This window comes from Adiantum capillus-veneris, chromosome 30 (assembly GCF_014529385.1).
Source record: "Adiantum capillus-veneris isolate H3 chromosome 30, ASM1452938v2, whole genome shotgun sequence".
Lineage (NCBI taxonomy): Eukaryota > Viridiplantae > Streptophyta > Polypodiopsida > Polypodiales > Pteridaceae > Adiantum > Adiantum capillus-veneris.
Window position 1 is genome coordinate 77,596,219 of NC_140960.1, and position 21,166 is coordinate 77,617,384.

General features: G+C 41.1%; 1 protein-coding gene across 5 annotated transcripts in view; it reads left to right on the plus strand.

The window, feature by feature from the left end:
* LOC147418249 (vesicle-associated membrane protein 721-like) overlaps nucleotides 1-21,166 on the plus strand; it is a 62,295-nt gene that overhangs the window by 9,095 nt on the left and 32,034 nt on the right. For all 5 annotated transcript variants that reach the window (XM_086507638.1, XM_086507633.1, XM_086507634.1 and 2 more), the window contains 2 exons: nucleotides 18,114-18,264; nucleotides 18,365-18,485. In XM_086507638.1, coding sequence (XP_086363764.1) covers nucleotides 18,114-18,264; nucleotides 18,365-18,485 — 272 coding nt within the window. The remainder of the gene's footprint in view (nucleotides 1-18,113; nucleotides 18,265-18,364; nucleotides 18,486-21,166) is intronic.

Here is a 21,166-nt window from a genome sequence, read left to right on the forward strand (position 1 = left end):
AGATAATAAATCCATGTCCAACATCATGTTATAAATAGGTGATACACAAATTCAATTAGTACATTGTTTACCGACTGCTAATGCAATCTGGGAGCGTTTAAAAATGCTATATACTCACATGGACATTGCTTCACAAGTCACCGCCCATCGCAGATTAGTAAATTGCTTGCTTCTTGAAGACGGCAACATTCCCACCTTCTTGAATGAGTGGAAATGTCTACTTGATGAGGCTACTACTACAGGCCTTAGTTTTATTGATTCACAGAATGCTACGATGTAGTTTAGTGCTCTACGATCCACTTGGACAACATTTGTAACTACTCAAAGTAGTATCATTTGTCTCACACTACCGGTTCTTATTGGTCGAATCCTCCAAGAGGATACTATGGCAAAAAATGCAATTTCAGCTAGCCCTAGTACGACTACACCACTAGTCATGTTCTCCAAAAGCATGATATTTTCTACACCATCCTTCCGCAAGAGAAATGTTACCTGCAAAGAAACGCATCAAGCTCTTTTAGAATTCCAAGTCCCTCTACCTCAAGAAGTTGAACACCTACTCCCCGCTCATGTGATATAACTTGCGCATACTGTTATAACAAGGTCACCGGCATGGTGAAGACTGTTGGAAACGTGCTTTCAATAAGTAGAAAGCACGAGAGAATCAATCTAACCTTGCGGAACCGGAAGGGGAAGAGAATAATAGTGATATTGATGAGCTAACTTACGACTTGGTCTTCTAAAAAAACTAAGCTTCTATATTGGTTCTTAGTAGGTATACAAGCTTGGATGAAAGATGTAGCCATACCCCTAGTGCTTGAAGGTTGAACTTACCACTCACTTATGGAATGCATCAGTTGAGAGAAATTTGCGATCTATCATCTTTGCCCAACCCCTTAGTTGAGCATTAATGCTCCAAAAAACACCATCAGTGAGCCAAAAGCTTGATAAAAAAACATGGTGCAATTTGACTTTGCTTGAAGACAAACACACCATTATGATCACGAGCAGTAACCTTAAAGAGGCACTGAAAAACATGCATCCCTACAAAGAGGCATATGAAGCCCTTAAAGATGTTAGAGGCATCCACACAAGCCAAAGACTCCCTTGCAATAGCTGTGGCCAACTCTCGGAGCGTCCACTAGGAAATATGTAAGGTAGTACGTGCGAACAAAATAAGGGATTTATAATTGGGTACATTTACAGATAAATGTACTTATGTAAAGGGTTTTTTAATTGAAAAAGGGAAATTTTTTATACGTAAGGATTAGGTTTTTTACAAAAAATTCATACATAATGGATACATATAATTGAAAAAATACAGGTAAGGGATTATTTAAATACCTCTTGTTCGCACGTGCTATATGAAATTTTTACATAGTGGACTCCCTGGGGGCCAACTCAAGAGGCACTCCCTTATCAAGTAAATGATCTAGATACTCACAGGTGACATCTTCAAGCATATCAGTGTCAAAGGAAGAAGAAAGAGGTACATAACCACCTACTTCTGATAAGAGATTATAAAAAAACCCAATATCATCATCTTCAAAAGCACAATCTCCCTGAGAGTGCATATCTTGCACAAGAGAGACCTCCTTCCGATTGACCTCCTTAGCCTCCCAAGTGCCCAGAGCAGTATCATTTAACACTAGCTGTTGCATCTCTTGCCTCTCTGCTCATGAACATGAGACATGTTTCTCATAGCCTTGATCCTCTGAAGTTCCTTATCGACATAAACCTACTAGGAGGGATCCATCGCACCTTCGCTTGCTGTTGATCATGGCAAGGTTGTCCACCCTCTTGCTTTGGCAAACCGGATTCTGATACCTCCTGGAAATCTTCCACTGAATTGGATACACTATCTAGATATAGACCATCCATTCATTGTCTTGCTCTCCTGCGGTATGCACTCCATCAAGTACTACATCCAAAATCCTGCTCAAGATCCCAAAATCTTCTACACTATCTAAGCTTCTGCCACTACCATTGTCCTCAGATTCACTCATATATCCACGGCTGCTCGTAGAACTCAATAGCTCTTCATGATCAAGATAGACTCTCCACCAGTGGTCGATCCCATAAACCTCTTTTGATCTTCGCAGAAGGCTATAAGTAGAGTCAATTTTATCTGGTGCCGACTTCTTTGCTCTGTTGCTGAAAGGTTGAAGTAGAGCCTCCATGAAGCCCTTTCCATGCATAATCTGCCATAGCTTCATCGTCGTCGATTTGCAACTCTTCCATCTCTAGCTCTACGAGCCATATCCAAGGTCGAATTCTTTGGCTTGGCGCTCCACTAAACCACCTTTCAATCCTTGGGTACGGAATTTGCATCCACTTAGAAGCTTCAAGGATTCAACGCAATTGAAATTATCCTAGTAATTGCCCTTGAGATTCACAACATAAAAAACAACGCGCTTCCTAGCAGGATTGCCAGAAGATGAAGGGGCTCGGGACAACACCATCCAAACCACCACATCCACCTACCCAATGGTATTTCCGATGGGAAAGCGCACAACCTTGCCATAGGCCCACCACACCCTTGTGTACATTCACTGTTTTCCCCACCGCCTAGCATTGTGTGAATCGGAACGTGAGAAGGTAGTGCAGCAACGTTCACCTGCATTCTTCACCGTTGGAGTGGCGGGAGGAACTCTCAATGGTAGATAGGCTCTGCATCTTCTGAAAAGCAATAATTTGTCATGTTGACCTTGTTGCCCCCGGCTGTATATATACGCTGCATGTGCGCAACCTAGCCTGGGTCAGGCGTTCGCTCACCCCTCGTCGGATTTTGGCCGTCGATGCATGCACGCACTCTCTCTCTCTCTCTCTCTCTCACTCACACACACACACACACACACACACACACACACACACACACACACACACACACACACACACAAAGTCCGGAGCCAACGTTACCACGGCTGAACCGCTTTAGACGATAAGCGGACAAGATTTTGTATCTGGTTTTTTTTGTGATTTATGCTTTTGTGTGGCTCAACCTTCAATGTGGCATCTATCATATGCGAGCACCCTTGCGTCCTTCTGCTTGACTACCAAGCCCCGTGGCAGCTACTGCCGAGGTACGGCAGGTCTCTGCGCTCACAACGAGCAGCCGAGCTTGGAGAGAGGGACGACGGCAAGCGGGAGCTTTAACGCAAGGGTTGTGCTTGCATGGGTTTGAGGTAAGGTGGGGCATGATGAACAGCGCAAACCAGTGAGCCGAGGAAAGGAGGAGGCCACCATCAAAGGTCAGACGAGAGCAAGAGCTGCAGAGTGTCAAAGCAAGCACGGTGGGAGCAATCGGGCAAGAAGGGCACCATCCTGGGAAACCTCAGACTAGGGGGCGGCACACAGAACGCTGTAGAGGGGGTGCCGCAGGTTGGAGCTCCGAGCTCTGAGTAAGAGGAAGGTGGCCAGGTGTGCAAGGCCGCAACGCGGAGGAGCGCAGGTGTGGCCGTCAAGCGGCAGCCAGAGAGAGGATAAGGAGCTGCAGGCAGGAAGGGGGGAAATCCATCAGACGAGCTCAGTATAAGGAGGATCTCATTGAGGCCAGGCGGGGCGGCACAGAGGAGCAGAGAGAGAGAGAGAGATCAGAGACGAGCTCAGTAGGGAGTCCTCAAGGGTGGTGAAGACAGGGGAAGAGGGTGTTTCCCTTATTGACAAAGATAGCCAGGTCTGACGGCTTGCATGAGTCTACGAGGGGCACTGCCCGGTCTGATGCCCCTTACTCTCGGGTCTTCCCACTCTCACACACACGAGGACCTTCCCCTCCTTTGCAGAATGGTATCAGCCCTGTCAAGATAGCTTTCTCTGGTTCTCCCATACACGGGCTCAGCGGCTTCTCTCACTCGCTCCCTAATCCTCCTTACTCTGCAGCGCCCCCCTAGCTTCTCTGGTTCCAGGCGAGCTGAGCTCCTTCCTTGAGCATGGAAGCTTCTCTTGGTTGCCGCGGTGGGCTTCCAGCTGCATGGAGGCCCATGCTCTGTATGCTCTCTCTTCTACTCTGTTCGACCCTCTCTCCATGGCGGCTCCGCACGTCCCGGCCATGCCTCGCTATGTCTGCAACAATGATTTCAGACGACTTGCATTTTTATCATATTACCTTCAAAAAAGCTTTAAATCAAAGGCGGGTTCCCACCAAGTGATGGTTATAGGCCTAGGTTATCAGCTATGGAGCCAATATTCTCGAGTATGCATTGGACAAGATATAAGTCACCATTAGAGATGGCAACTCCGACTATCCATAGGACCATAACACCAAAGGCATACGATATATAAACAAGACACCCCTTTCACTTGATTGATATCTCAAATCCTCCTCCTACCATTGGAGCTTTGATTTCGATGATGAGATGAGAGTCTTTGATTGAGCATCACCAGCTTGATAGCTTGCTAGATTTTGGCCAAGAAGTGCCAGGCCGATTGCTATCTTGAAAATTCAGAAAACCGTCTTGAGCGCGCTCGTTCTTTGAAGTTTACATGTAGCTGCAGCTCATATCCGCTCTAGCACTGGCATAACCATACTTCTAGTGCTTGAAGGTTGAACCGCTCACTTATGGAATGCATCGATTGAGAGCAATGTGAGATTTATCAACGTATCACTCGAGGGATGAGAGGAGAACACATCTAGATATACATCCTCTAGCTATCCCACTCACATTGGACTCTTACCAGTAGCTGTTAGCTAGTGAGTTATGGACACTCTGCAAGGCGATAGTGGAGAGTGATGGAAAGTTGCAAGGAGCTACAGAAAAGCAGAAGCTGAACGAGGTTGATGTAGCTAGGCAAGGTGGATGGACGGAGTTAGTGTGATGCGTGTGCAGCAGTCGAGCGTGGTTGCAAGGGAAGGAATTACGTAGACGATGCCTAGAGCAGAGGGTACATGCTGGGAAAGGACAGTGCAAGATCCAATGCTAGAAGCTTTTGCAAATAGGTCGGGGGTTTTGGTTCGGTTATTGATCTATAGGTTCTAAGGAACCGGAGCGGGGTGTGGTCACAATTAGGGATGAAGTTAGGGAGAGGACCCAATGCTGCAAGTTGATTGGAGATGTCAAGCAAGACGGAGAAGTGATGTGGGCATTTACGTAAGGAAATCGTGAGTAATGAATGCCCGGGGAGTCCACTATGTAAAAATTGCATATAGCACATGTAAAACAGAGGTATTTAAATAATCCCTTCCCTATATATTTTTCAGTATTATATGTACCCCTTACGTATGCATTTTTGAGGGAAAAAATTACGCATTGCACACTCCCTGTATCGCAACTTCAAGTCTCATATATGAGAGAGTAGAAGAAGATATGTGTGCTACATAACAAGAGAGAGAGAGAGAGAGAGAGAGAGAGAGAGAGAGAGAGAGAGAGAGAGAGAGAGAGAGAGAGAGAGAGGCTCTCAAGAGGGGCTGCATACAAAATGCAATGTATGTATGTCGCAAGATAGTTTTGGAGGCAAGAATGAGCAAGAATTGAGGGTTTAACACTAGTTCTGCAATTGGACACTTAAGTGTCCTGAGACACTAAAGTGTCATGTTCTCTTTCCAAGTTTTGGCAATTTATTTGTCAAGGTAGAAAGAAGTTTTTTACAACTTGCTTTCCCCATAGGTTGATTATGAGGGAAAAAAAGCATTGGATTTTTCTCCATGTCAAAATACAATCCCTATAGAGAGAATTATGGTAAGTTCTAAATCATAAATTTTAGTAAAATTTCAAGCTATTTTACCGAAAAATCATAAAATTCTTATATCTTTCTGTAGAGATGGCCTTTTTAATGTTTATAAAATCCATGTGTTAGTACTTAGTGTTGCAAAACAATGGAATGCCCTTCGCAGACTAGTTTCCAAGTCACACGCAAGTTATAGACATAATTTCAAACTTGAGCAGGTGCTGAATCAGAGCATAATTTTGCTCTTCCAAAGGTCCCCGACCTCATGGAATTGGGGCTATTCTAGTACAGTTTGACAACTACAAATGACTTTATATGCTAAAACCAAGAAACTGCGTATTTTTGCGGTTGATCTCTAATGCAATTAAATATTGTTGCTTGAACTCTATTTCGACTTTTTCATTATGCAAAAACTCTTGAAAATCTTGAGTTCTCCATAATAACATTGAAACCAAGGTTTTAGGCACCCCAATTCTGTATGCATCACTTACTTTGATACATTTGGTTGATCCACGTGGAAAGTTTGATATTATTTGAGGTTTTGTATGCTTATATCTCAAGAATGAAAATATCAAAGTTTTCTCTTACTCAATTTTTAATATTTAAAATGATGCAATAATGTTGCATACCAAAGCCCTTCTACTTGCCACCTTGATTCCTCAATGGAGAGGGTAAGCAATGTATCACTTTGTAAAACTCACAAATACACCAAAAACATGTTCTTGTTTGTATAGAATGATATTCTTGAAATGGCAATATCAAACAGTACGTAGAATTTTCTATTATTTTATATACTCTTAAGTGATTTTTTTTGCACATGAAACTTTCAGCTATCTATAGCACAATTGTTGAAAAGTCACCTTAAAATTTCTACAAGGTCGCTTCGTTTTTTCTTGAGCTTATGAAGTTGATTTTTTCAAAGCATCAATTGCAATCTTACGAGGGTCAACTTGAAGAGTATAGTTCTTGATCATGGTAGATTCTAAAATGCAAGTTCATACTTTCAAAAGACCCTCTAGCTAACATATTTAAGCATATCAAGAGGGTTTTCGTAAATACATTGTCTAATACAAGTAGCATTTAATTTAAATTTGTTAAAAAAGGACACTTAAGTGTCCTGTTTTGGTATCAAATAGTGTTAAACAAGGGAAGAAGTAAGGGACCTAATTATGTACAAAGAATATATACTCGAGAAGAGAGGATGCTATAGCGGGGCGGAGATCGACAGGGGCAGTGACAAAGAGAATGATTGATGAGTAGAAAGAAGGATATGTAAAACTTTAACCTGGCATGTGAGAGAGAGAGAGAGAGAGAGAGAGAGAGAGAGAGAGAGAGGGGGGGGGGACTAGGGAGGTGTCTTCCATTGCTATTGTTGTTTCCCCTTCCCCCACATGGAGAAAATAATATGCTAACGGGGGTGACATAGGCTTGTAGCCAGTAAAACACAGAGTGAACTCGAGTTTAAAAACTAAGAGGAGGAGGAATTGAGGCATTTTTATGCAGCTCCATCATCAATAGAGAAGTAGGAGAATAAAGGGGGAAAGAGAACCTTAGATGCATTGTTTTAAGTTGATACGTGGCTCTACCAATGGTGAGACCAAAGCTTGAAAAAAAACGAGCTTCAATGTAATCCCACCTAGAAATTTTGAGATTTATCTCTAAGTTTTAAATTTGAAGGTGAGAAAACCTACATCATGGAGAGAAATTTAGTGTAAAAACCCTTCAGCCCTTATCTATATTAATAGTATATATAAAAAGAGGAAGGGATTCTCTCCGCCACCCCCATCCCCACCTACCACGTATCACAAACTACTTGCTCTTTCCAATGAGCTATATAGCCTGACGACATTGGGACACACACAACACGCACCTGAGAGAGAGAGAGAGAGAGAGAGAGAGAGAGAGAGAGAGGTGCCTACAACTACCACCATTGGTTCCTTTCTTGCCGTGTGGTGAAATTTTTTTTAGGAGGGGTGACCTCGCTTGGAGCCATGAAAATGCAAAGCAATCTTGTCTTTCAAAACTAGGAGGAGGAGGAGGAATCAAGGCATCATTATATAGCTTAATCATCAATAGAAAAATAGGTGAATAAAGAGGGGGGAAAGAGAAGTTCAGATGTGTTTTTCCACATCGATACGGAGCTTTGTTGATGGTGAAAGTCCACATAGCACCACTGGATACATGAAGTCAAAGCCCATAGTGAAAGCTAGCTAGCCTAGGCACATGGGCTTTATGACAACCATGTCTTTCATGGCAGCTTCTCTGGCTTGCCCAGAGGAATCGCATGTAGATAGTGTTGGCATGTCCAGTCTAAGAAAATCCACATAGCACCATCGGACATGATGCCGCCGTTGTGCTTTGCATTGTCTTGGTCAACATTTATGCCAAATGTGCTTCACTTCTAAAGCACAAAAAGTGCTTGAGAAGCTTCTTATCTGGGATGTCGTTTCCAGAAATACACAGATTGCACGATACGCCCAACTTGGGTAGGGCCAAGGAGCTTTGGAAATTTTTTATCAGATGTGAAATGAGAGTACGTGTCTCTTCACATGCAATCACATACACTCTAGGATGTTTTTACCTGATGTGAAGCAAGGGTGTCTCTCCAGATGCAATGCTGTCTCAAGGAGTGCATTGATTACTAGATATGACCAACATGGTCAGGTCAGCAAGAGAGAGTTGTTTTCAATAGATGGGGGGAGAGAGTATCTCTCCAAATGCAATCATGTACACTTGCACCTTGAAGGCATATGGCGTTTCAGAAGATGTTGATATGGGAAAAATAATTCACTATGACATTGTTTGATATTGGTTATTAAAATAAAACATCGTGCTTGGCACTGTCTTGGTCAACACTTCTTCCAAATGCGGTGAACTTCATAAAGCACAAAAAGTGCTCAACGAGCTTCCTATCTTGGATGTCGTCTCTTGAAATGCACTCATTGTGGGATATCCCTAACTTGGGTAGGGCCAAGGAGCTCTTAGCTGCATTCAACGAGTGCGGCATTGTGCTTAGCATTGCCTTAACAAGCATTTTTTTTCCCCAAAGTGGTGCAATTGTAGGCTAACACATATTTTTCTCAAATACTGGTGAGCAGCCTTTGGAAACTAGGTAAAGCTATGGAGCTCTGGGCACTTGAGGGGCTAGTTGAGGTAGTGGAGAGAGAGAGAGAGAGAGAGAGAGAGAGAGAGAGAGAGAGAGAGAGAGAGAGAGAGAGAGAGAGAGAGAGAGAGAGAGAGAGAGAGAGAGAGAGAGAGAGTCATGTGTTGTGTGGTTTGCAGGCCGAGGCACAAAGAGATAGAGAGAGCGATTGGCATATTGTGTTTTAGAGTGTTGCTTACCAACTCACCAGCCTGAGGTGTTGCATGGTGTGCATATCAAGCCACATAGAGATAGAGAAAGTGATTGACCATCGTCTAAGGCCTTACAGTTGTACCATTGGTAAGAGCGAGTGAGACTTGTTGTAGGCGGTTCACACGAGCCAGTATGTAATATGTGCCAACGATTTTCATAAAGCTGGAGAGAGGGGAATTTTGTAAGATCTTCAATTTCTAATGAAATGTTCAAACATGTCGCACGAGGAAAGGAGGGCATTAAATAAGGTTTCGCAAGTGAGCCGCAAGATCTGCAAGGCGGATGATTTGGGGGTGCCTTTGAAGTCCTGCACTTCTAGCCTATACTCAAAGTGTCAGATTTTGTTTCTTCAGTAAGATCTGGAAGGTCAGGAACTGTCGTGTCTTTGATAGAGACCTCTTTGTGTCTAGATTCTAAGAGATTATACAAGAAAGTAAGGAGTTAATATGATTGGCTTAGGGTGACTCTCGTCATCCAATAGAGCCTTGCTATGTAAAGGATTGGACTTTTAATAATAGGTACTTCTAACTAGGCTCTGATGTAGCTACCTACCCCTCAAGGCTCGGCATGAGCTTTAAGGCTGTTTTGTATAATTCCTGGTCTCATACTGTTTTTTTCCATACTCACAATTGTGAGTTAAAAGACTTAATATTAACACTAGAATGGTAACAGGACACTTTTATGTCCTTGGACACTTTTGTGTCCTGTTAAGTGACCATTTTTCTTGAATTATTTGAAGAATATGAAAATGAATTTCTAGGTGCTATATATCCACAAAGTTGCCTTATGAGCTGAAAAAAACTTAACATTTTTTTTGGAGCATCGATCTCACCATTAACCTTACTCTTGCACAACATTTTTGAACCTAAACTGTGTGAAAAAACGGGTCCTGTTTTTGATTTTTTTTCAATTTTTGGAAACTATACCACTCTAAACTTCATGTTTGTGAGGTTTAGATGGCTAGAGGTTAGGCCTTCATAGTTCTCAACATGTTTTGATGCTTGTAGGGAGAGCTAAGTGTTAAAATTGAAAGTTGTGACCAATTTACAAGAATTACATAATCCTGTTTTTTTGGGCAAAATTAGCACTTTTATGATTTTTTGGGTGGCTTTCTTGATATCCAAATTCAATTTTGATTGTGCAAGTGTAATGTATAACATAAAGCTAATCTTCCTTGAGTTTTGGGGGACCTAATATTCTATATAGCATAGTATATGATGATGGTTGAGTTTTTCGATTGCTGAAGAATACGATACATTTTAGAGTAGCAAGTATAACTTTCTCAATATTGCTAGTTTCTTAGGCAAATTGTGTGTATTTGGTAGGTAGTAACCATATCTAATCATAGACTACAAACTTGGCTAGATATTGAGTAGTTTCTATGGGTTTCTAGAGGTCATAATGCTAAACCCAGTTTTTTCATGTTTGCTGTATTTAGCACTTTATCATTGCCCCCAAGGTTCCAATTGTAAGAGATCCATTATCCTTTTTCCATGATCCATGGCTACGTTTGAATCCAAAGGCCCAAAGGGAACTAAGAAAACATGTATATAGTATCTGTATTGAGCGTGACTATAGAAACTTTGATGATAGGTCCGCAGAATGGCAAAAATGTAACTTTTTTGTACCTATTTTTTTGCCCAAAAAAAATTTAGTGAGGTAAAATCAACCATATATTTTGGTCACCAACCCGTTGAAGTTAACATGGCATTTTATCTCATGTCCTACAAAAATCCCCACTCTTATTTATAAGCAATCAACCGTAAGAAATTGCTGTTTTGAGCAAAATGCATTGGTCCATCAACTTTGGAGGCTTGTAGTGACCAAGGGATGAGAAAAATTACAAGTTTCTCATTTTTTCCATATGTAGTAGTTATTGAACTATAAGCTCATGAAAGGATTTTTCAAAATGAGTGGATCTACTATGGTTTTGGAATTTTTTCCCAAAACCCTGAGAGGACACTTTTATGTCCTGTTAGGTTACCATTCTAGTGTTAACAAAAATAATACAATTTCCTCAAGCACTACATGTGCCTTGAGAGGCTAGGATTCCATTAGAGGCTTGTACATAGAAAAATATACCCTTACCCTCTTAGTCTTCTAAGAAGCTCAATATAGACCTCCATTCTTAACCCTTTTCAGTTGCCTCTCTTGCTCCTCACCATGCATGAGCTCAATGCTTTGACACACAATATTGTCAAAATGAGCTACATCCAATTTGCCCTAAAAAACTTGAAGGTTACTAGTCTTCCAAGGTAACAATATCTGATAATTTGCATGCACACCAACACGAATTGGTTTTGGATACCACACCCTCCCAAGATCAGGTCATCCGTATAGAAAATGATCTTCCAAGTCCTTCTTACCCATTTGCAAACCCTAGCGGCTAGCCCTCACGAAGCAGGGCACTGACCAAATAGATGCAGGGGGTCTTTAGGCTTCCCTGCAGCCAGAGCAAGTGTCAGAGTCAATCCCTCTCGTGTGCACAATAATCCCAGGTGGCAAGGCTCCCCATAACACTTTCCAAAGGAATATCTTTATGTATTTTGGACCTTTAATCTCCCAAATGGTACTAACAGTCCTCTACCAGCATTCTTCTGACCAATTTTTCTTCCAAATTTTGTTGAATGTGGCAAACCAATCTGTTTTGTATACTGGCACCTTATATGTACTCGTGGTCTTGGGGAGCATGAACACCTTGTCTTTCCTCCAATGTCAGGCTCTCCAATCCAATTGTGCTATGCCGACATCTGAAAATGAAGATGACAACACTTCTAATACTCGACTAATCAGAATCCTTTTGTACAACCCCAACTTAAGTTGCAACACCATGAGCTCTGCATCCTTCCACCAAAAGCTTATGTCATCCCAAAGATGTGAGACTTTAGAAATTCCTTTGTTGTTAACCAGCCATGTAACTTCCCTCTAAAAGGGTTTCAAGGAGTCCCTTCCAAGTTTGGAGAGCTTGGGGGACCAATTGCGGGAATAATCCTTGAAATATATGAAGTTCTCCCCCCATTCTAGGGTTTAAGCTCCTTTTTTACACTTTTGTGCTAGTTCCCCTGTGCAACCACCAAGCTTTAGGGATGTCCCAAAAGGTGCCAAAATCTTATCTGGCACAGAGGCCTTCTTCCATATACCCTCGTTTGAGGCAACCTTTGCGTTGTTTATCATATCCCATGCCATGATAGCTCATTCCTATTTTTGATATGTCAAAAAGACAAGAATTTTGGCACACAGGGCTTCTGCATGCACCACGGGTCCATAATCCCGATTTCGCCTTGATTCTTAGGTCTCGCTACCCATTCCTATTTTTCCCATTGGCAAGGGATTGTGGCTTTCATACTGCTTTTCCACAAAAACGTTTGATAGGCTTCAAGAATTCTCTCCAATTGGATTTACTCAATTTTAGCAGCGGTGACACAAATGCAATGTATGGTATTATGAAGGCATTAATCATCATGGCTCTGCCATGGAAGGGGAGTAGCACAAACTTCCATCTTCTCATTTTACTGTTTATTTTGGGCAATAGCCAGTCAAAACTCTGATTATCCGTAATGCCCACCCTAATTGGAGCGCCAAGGTGCCCGAACACAGTGCCCTTGCTTATAACTTCTGCTGACCAACGCGCGAGATCGAACGAGTCGCTTTTTGAGAGAGATAAATCTTGATTTCTCAATACTACACATTGAGCTGGAGGCAGAGGCAAAGAGCTGAAAAATCTGAAGGGCTCTTTTTAGCGTTCTAAACTGGATTGAAGAAAGAGCAATGAGTCATCCACAAAAAGCTTCGCAATTAGTTGTTTACCTCCAGGCAGTTAGAGACCTTGAATTTCCCCTTCTGCCACACTGTCCTCAATTGAAGTCACCAACGGGTGAGAGCCAATAGCAAATAGCAATAGCAAGGGGGCTAGGGGACAACCTTGCTTGATCGAACGTCTGACCTCAAAGCCTCCCACTGTCTTGCTATTGAAGAGGAGCTCATAGTGAATTCCTTCCTCCAATAGAAAATAGCAATAGCAACGGGTGAGAGCCAATAGAAAAAAGTAACGGGGCTATGGGACAATCTTGCTTGATCGAACGTTTGACCTCAAACCCTCCCACTGTTTTGTTGTTGAAGAGGAGCTCAGAGTGAATTCCCTCCCCCAATGTGCGAACTATCGCACACCCTATGGGTCCAAAGCTTCAAGCCTTCTTGGTGCCATTCTAATACAATCACTCACGATTGTGAGTTTTGCAAAAAAGAAAAAAGAAAAAAAGACTAGAGGTCTCTTTTAATATCTAATACACACTTATATGGCATTATACATTTACATTATATGATAGAGGGAATATGAGAAATCCCTTGGGGCACGAGAAAAGGAAAACAAGAAGGTCGAGTTTTTAGTTCACAACGAAAGTTTTGCTTTGATATCAAATTAGGGCAAAGGGGCCACTAGGGAATGCCTAAACCGTGGAGCTTCGATCTTCTTCCATGCAGCTCACTTTTTGAGCATAGAGCAGATCATTGTATTCGTCTTTCCATGAGGTTTTAGGAAAATAATTTTTGAGTTTGTCGACTTCCGGATCCAAAATTATGGCACCATTTTTGAAATTGCGTGTAACAAAAATTGGGGCCAAAGAGAACACCCACAAGGGCCAAAAACAATGCGACGCAACCACAGAGAACCCACGCCAACCCAATACGATGGCACTATTTCAAACGAACTAGGTGTTCAACCTTCATTTTTTTGTGCAATAATTCATAGCACTGGGGGACCATAACACTACCGGCCCCTTTACCCTAAAGATAGAGTTTTGAGTTTGCAAGGAAAGTTTTGCTTGCATCGAAAATTTGGTTTCGACAACAAATTAATTAAAAACTGAAAAATGTGTGGCTATGATTTTGGAACGTGGAGACATGGTGGCTTGTGACATGTGGCTCTATTTTGGAGGCAAAAAATCTCTTTGGGTTCTGTTAGCATGTGTGGGGAGTGTCAGCTGGTTTGTATGGTTTGGGTAGCACAAGACGCAAACGAGGGGCTACAGGGAAGATCCCTGCAAGCAAGAAAGTTCCTCCCTCTTACTCTCTATTTGTCTATTACGAGCCCGAAATTAGCATTGCAAGGAGCACGACACGACTTGAGTTACATATCAGACTGCTCTAGCATGGTAACGGTTGTGTAGCCAATTACATGGGTGATTAATTGAGGTGGTAATTAATCAAGGTTAAGCTTAAGCAAAACAATTGATTGTTCCCCTTGTGAAAGCAACACTACTACTTTCCTTGTGAACGAGAAGCTATTGCACTTATGGCATGTTTCCTTCCTGTCTTTAGTATTAGCAAACACCTTTTGAACGATCTCCTTACCTCTTTCCCAATCTGTATCTAATGCATGCACGAATTTCCTTTTGATCATCACCATTCTTGGCTACCAACCTAGTCAGGTGGGTAGTTGATCCACAACCACGAGTTTAGGACCATGGATCATATACCCATGCACACTTGTTTAAAAATAAAACTCACAATGGTGAGTAAAATATATTGACAACCTTAAAAAAATATTATCCTTGCCATGCTCGTTGTGAGACATGGCATCTCCAAGAGACCATAGATACATCACTTGATAGGGGAGCGACCCTGTGGCAAGGTAGGGCTCATGTCCTTATCCATGAGGATTGATACCAACTATGTTGTTCCATTCCTTAGAGCTCTTATGTTTCCCAAAGGCTAAGATCACAAGATCCGTGATTTCTTGTATAGTTGGCTAACTCTAAGGTGTTATCGAACACCCGACAATTCCTAGCCTCCAAACCTGTTTGAAGTAGAAAAATGTAACTATTTGTGTTGCAATAAGCAGTTCCTGGCACTTGAAAACCTTCTATCCCAGAAGAAGATCGTTCTTAAAGAAACCTAATCTTCCAGGTCCTATGAACCCATTTGCATACCTTATCAGCCAGACCGCTAATCACATGGAATTTCTTAAAGAGGTGGGAGAGGTCTTCGCTAGTCGTTCTATATTGAGAGAATCTATCTGGGCCAATCCTCCTGGCTAGAGTCTTCATCCCAGTTGGTAGGGCTCCCCATAGTACCTTCCACAAAAAGACATTCATATCATAAGGCCACTAAGGGAACTAGATATTCTTGGTGACCGCCTCCCGTCTTAAGTTTGGTGAGTTCATACCCCACTCTTTGTTCAATGGAGAGAACCACTCCATCAATTCCATAAATGTGTGGTACACCTGTTTGGTTTGAGGCTTAACACTAGAATGGTAACATGACACTTTTATGTCCTTGGACACTTTTGTGCCCTGTTAAGTGACCATTTTGCTTGAATTATTTGAAGAGTATGAAAATGAATTTCTAGGTGCTATATATCCACAAAGTTGCCTTATGAGCTGAAAAAAACTTGACATTTTTTCTGGAGTATTGATTTCACCACTAACTTTACTCTTGCACAACATTTTTGAACATAAACTGTGTGAACAAACGGGTCCTATTTTTGGCTTTTTTTTCGATTTTTTGCAACTATACCACTCTAAGCTTCATATTTGTGAGGTTTAGATTGCTAGAGGATACGCTTTCATAGTTCTCAACGTGTTTTGATGCTTGTAGGGAGAGCTAAGTGTTAAAATTGAAAGTTATGACCAACTTACAAGAATTGCATAATCCTATTTTTGGCCAAAATTAGCACTTTTATGATTTTTTTGGTGGCTTTCTTGATATCCAAATTGAATTTTGATCGTGTAAGTGTAATGTATAACAGAAATCTAATCTTCCTTGAGTTTTGGGGGACCTAATATGCTATATAGCATAGTATATGATGATGGTTGAGTTTTTTGATTGTTGAAGAATACAAAATATTTTAGAGTAGCAAGTATAACTTTCTCAATATTGCTAGTTTCTTAGGCCAATTATGTGTATTTTGTAGGTAGTAACCATATCTAATCATAAACTACAAACTTGGCTAGATATTGAGTAGTTTCTATGGGTTTCTAGAGGTCATAACGCTAAACCCAATTTTTTCACGTTTGCTGTATTTAGCACTTTATCATTGCCCCCAAGGTTCCACATAGTAAGAGATCCATTATCCTTTTGACATGCTCCATGGCTCCTTTTGGATCCAAAGGCCCAAAGGGAGCTAAGAAAACATGTATATAGTATCTGTATTGAGCATGACTATAGAAACTTTGATGATAGGTCCGCAGAATGGCAAGAATGCAACTTTTTTGTACCTATTTTTTTGCCCAAAAACAAAATGGTGAGGTCTATGTTTCGATCACCAACCCATTGAAGACAACGAGGCATTTTATCTCATGTCCTACAAAAATCCCTACTCTTATTTATATGCAATCAACCGTAAGAAATTGTTTTTTTGGGCAAAATGCACTGGTCCATCAACTTTAGAGGCTTGTAGTGACAAAGGGATGAGAAATCTTACAAGTTTCTCATTTTTCCCATATGTAGTAGTCCTTGAATTATAAGCTTATGAAAGGATTTTTCCAAATGGGTGGATCTACTATGGTTTTGGAAAATTTTTCCAAAACCCTGAAAGGACACTTTTATGTCCTGTTAGGTTACCAGTCTAGTGTTAAGGAAGTGACTGTCCTTAGGCCACCACCATGCTTTCCACTAAAACTATAACTCACACCACCAACTGTCAAGCCATTCTAGGCTTTTGCTTATTAGCAGTCTCTCAGTCCTTTAAAGGTTGAGCTGGAGATGAGCTGGAGATCCATTTGGTATGTCCTTTTCCAATGGTTACTATTGTAATCCCACATTTGGCCTAGACGTGAGATTCTTTTGTTATTAGTCTTTCTAGCAACTTCCCTTCAAAAAGGGTTCAAAAGGATGCTCCTTGCCTTTGATAGTGAAGGGGACCAATGAGTTGCAGAATTGTGACAATATCTAGCAAGTTCACCCCACTCTAAATACTATGTTTCTTTGTTGCTTTGGATGACTCCATGTACATATGATTACATAATACATTGGCTCTTTGTACAAACATGCTATCCTCTCACCACAAGGATGATGACCTATCACTCAAAAGGCACCTCTCCCTTGATTTATTCTATTTAATAATATAAATGTGGGTGCCTTTGAAGTAAAAATAACAATTAAACACGGATGCCCGCTTGCCATGCTGTTATTTTCCATCGGTTCTCATCCCCCTAGTCACCATGCTAGAAGCCAGTGCTGCAAGAGGGGAGATACAAGGGTTTTCTTACTAGGTAATAAACAACTTCTCTTCACTGTTGACTTGTTGTTCTTGAAAACCAACCCTCAGATGCTACAAAAGGCTCTAAAGATTGTTCAAATCTTTGGAACAACCTTAGGGTCAAAGTGCAACATTGAGAGATCAAAATTGATCTTGCTCTCAGAAAATGATTCATTCAACCCATTTGAATGGTTGAGAGAGATTGCTTCTAAAGGAAAGGTCACCTTGTGGCTCTGCTTGGGGCCGACCTCGCTCCCAAGCAAAGGTCCTCTTGGCCTTGCACAAAGTAAGGACCAAAATGCATCGGTGGGAGTATGTGCTCCTCCCGTTGCATGTCAAGGTGAAAGTGATTAATTCGTTTATGATCCCATACATATCTTTCATTGGTCCACTCCTAAAAATAGCTAAATGTAATTATAAGGAATTTCTAAAACCGGTGCAATATTACCTCTAGAAAGATAACACCAAAGATTTAATTCTCTAGCATTGAGCCATATGGGAGTATGTTGCTAGACCCAATCCGGATAATGTCAAGGGAGCCGCCCTATCAAGCACAACAAGTTAAAGCATTCAAAACAAACATACCGGCTAAAAAGGGAGCCACCCTATCGAGTGAAGGGAGAGGAAACAAAGTGTACTTGGCAGGTACGGGGATGCCACCATACGTGGGAGGCTGCAACCCCACCCCACCCTTGCATATCCACTGCACCACCCAAAGAGTATCGCTGAATGACAACAAGAATACTAAAATACCAAATACATGATTCCCCCTTCCCCGAATACTTGTTGGAACACCCCCCCAAATGGCAAATAAAAAACTAAAAATAGAATATTCATACAACAAAAGAATTAGAGAAGCATTGATCAAATGCACTAACTGCCATGTTCATTTGATAGGGTTTGTGGTTATCTCAGACCATCTGACAGAAAGGAAAATTGCTTTCACGTGTTTGGAACGCATGAAAAGTGATTTCTATAAGTGCTACATGTCTCCACCAAACAACGATAGCTCTTCACTTACGACACATGCCCTTCAAAAGGAATTTAGGTACGTTAAGTTTGTGAGTCAAGTTTATTGATTCCTAGCTAAAAATTATTTAATTGCATATACATACTCTACAAAACCATACTTTTCCTTTTTGCTGCAGGCCTAAGCTAAAACACCATATGGAATATTGCCTTGACCACTTTCAAAAATTACAAAAGCTTCCAAGTTTACGAGAGCAAGTTCAAGAAGTAAAGGAAGGCGTTTTAGAGAATATAAACAAGGTAAAAACAAGGTTGCAACGTTTTTTGTTCTAATAAATTGAGCAATTATTAGAACACATTTGATATGTTAATGTGTGTTTGTTTTGGTGGGGGGGTGGGGGGGGGGGGGAGAGAGAGAGAGAGAGAGAGAGAGAGAGAGAGAGAGGTGTGAAAAAAAGAATTGCATGTTTTCTCTGCCACTCGCCTATGGCCTTCTTGGTCAAAGAGGTAAGTCTCATTTTTATCCAACTGATAAGAATGTTTTTTTTTTAACCATAGGCTTGCAGTTTCTAAAGTGCTTTGTTTGACTAAATTTCTTTCAATATCCCCATTCTCGTTCCGTCCTGAGCTTCCCAATGTGTAGGTCCTTTATAACTATTTCCTTGATCCACCTAATTTTCTTTCAATTTTCCTATTGACCGAGCGATTGCTAGGCTTTCCACGTCAAGAGGTTTCTCCAAAACTTCTTCAATCGCAATACTTGAACACATAGTCAAACTGAAAAGAATGTAATAAGTGTCCTCACCTACTTGTTTCAAATCTATTTCTCTAGTATTAGAACATTGATTCAAATGGTCCTCCTTAGGCTGTGTTTTCTTATCATTAACATCCAAGGGGATTTCCTCCAATAGTATTGCATTCAACCAATGAGCAAGTTTCTTCATCCTTTCCTCATTGGACAAACTAACTCCTACATCAATGGTTGTGAAATTAACAATTGGGATATCTCTTTCATTCCTATGCTTGCACCACAGTTCACATGTAGATCCATGCATTTGTCCCAAAGTTCTAGAATAGGTGCATGGCTGAAGTGGGTTATCTTTGTTGTGGATATCTTTGGATATTATTCCAATTTCCTTGTTGAAATATCCTTGGTGGACTTGTGTTCTAGAACCTGGTGTCCTGAAGGGTCGTTGTGCCACCACATTTGCTCTTGAGTCAATCTTGGCCAGAATATGTGGTGGTCTCCTTCTCCTAAAATTAGGGTTGTAATATAAATTATCATAATCATGCCCAATACTTTGGCATGCGTGACAAAGTGATAGTTTGAAGGGATTTGCAAATGGTGAGGGTTGAATCTCCTGCAAGTTCTTTAGGAATCATTTTGTTGATACTGGAAGAAACATGAAAATTTGATTGCTCTTTTTATTTTCCTTGATCTTTTGTTCCTTTGGCATGATTTATTTATTCTTCTTCTTTGCCTTCTCTTTCTTCTTTGCACTCCATGTGTTCTCCTCATTTTTATCAATATCTAAAATCTGAGTCTTCTTCTTCTTCATCATCAAAAGTTGAATCCTCTTTGGATTTATTCTTCTTGTTGCTCTTCTGTTTACTTGTGCAATATCGTCTTTTAGCTCTCATTGCTGCATCTACCAAGAGGTTGGATAAGAGGTGCATGTGATGCAACAAAACTTTTGAGTTTCTTCCTCATTCCCTTACAAATGTAGTCACCCAATTGCTCACAAGATGGCCTTTCATATTCTTGCAACCTATTCATCAGGTTCCTGAATTGCTAGGTATAATGTTCTACCAACAATTCCTTTTTCTTCGAATCTTCCTAATATTCTAAAATACATATTCAAGCGTCTTTTTTGCTTGAATCTTGTCAAAAATCTGATTTTCAAGTTATCATAATCTGAAAAAGTTACTATGCCATATTGCATAAACCATGCGATGGTTTTTCCTTGCAATGGTGCTGCAAAGTGCTCCTTCTTGATAGAATCATGTAACGTATCCACTTGCAGACCACCTGGTTTCAAATTTCCCCACATGATTGTCAACATCATGGGATTCCTTCCCATTGAATTTTGATGCCCCTACTTTAGGGTTTGATGGTGGTAATTGAGCCTCTGGTGGTGGTTGAGGGGGTAATGGGCCTCTTAATGAATTAAATATTACTGGTGGAAATGGTGGTAATAGAAGTGTTTTGAGCTACAACTATCTTCTTGTCGTCAAGAATTGGTGGACTTCTTGGACCCCAACCAATTGGTGGATCACCCTTTCAGGAACTTGTAGGTTTTCTCTCTCCTCTTATATCCTAGGTGAAGAACTCTCCCCTCTCCCCTGTTCTGGGTTTCCCCTTGTGAGGTTGGACTCTTTTGACTTTGTCCCCTCAACTATTGGTGGAAAGCTAGTGAAAACTGCTACTTCAAGAGTTTCATCCCCCTAAATCCTTCCCTAGTCTCTGAAAGTGTGCTTCAAGCCAAGAGTTCCAACTTCTTTTCTAAAACCTGGTGCCATAAGTGGTTATTGGGTGGTTGCTCCCCTAAATCACTCATGTACTTTTTCTTCTTTTGTGGAGCCTTGAAAAGTGGATGACTTGTCTTTTGTAGTAAAAGGCTTTGAAGCATTGTACACCCCCCAAGGCATAGGATTGACCCAGTATTGATGTATATTCAAAGAAATACTCAATCTCAAATCATCTAGAATAAAATGAAATTATGTATTCAAGTAATATTTATTGTATTCTTCCCTTTCCTCTTCTTTAGTTACCCAATTGGCCAATTCCCTCAAGAACTCATCCAATTCTTGCTCCACTATTCCTGATCACTCCCATTGCCCGATTGACCTTACTGAATACATTCCACAATCAACAAGATTTCCATGTGTTATGGGGTTCCATAAAAGAAGATAATATGCTGAATAAATAAGACTCATTTTGTCCCTTAATTCACAGAAAGCTCCACCTTTACCCGATTAAG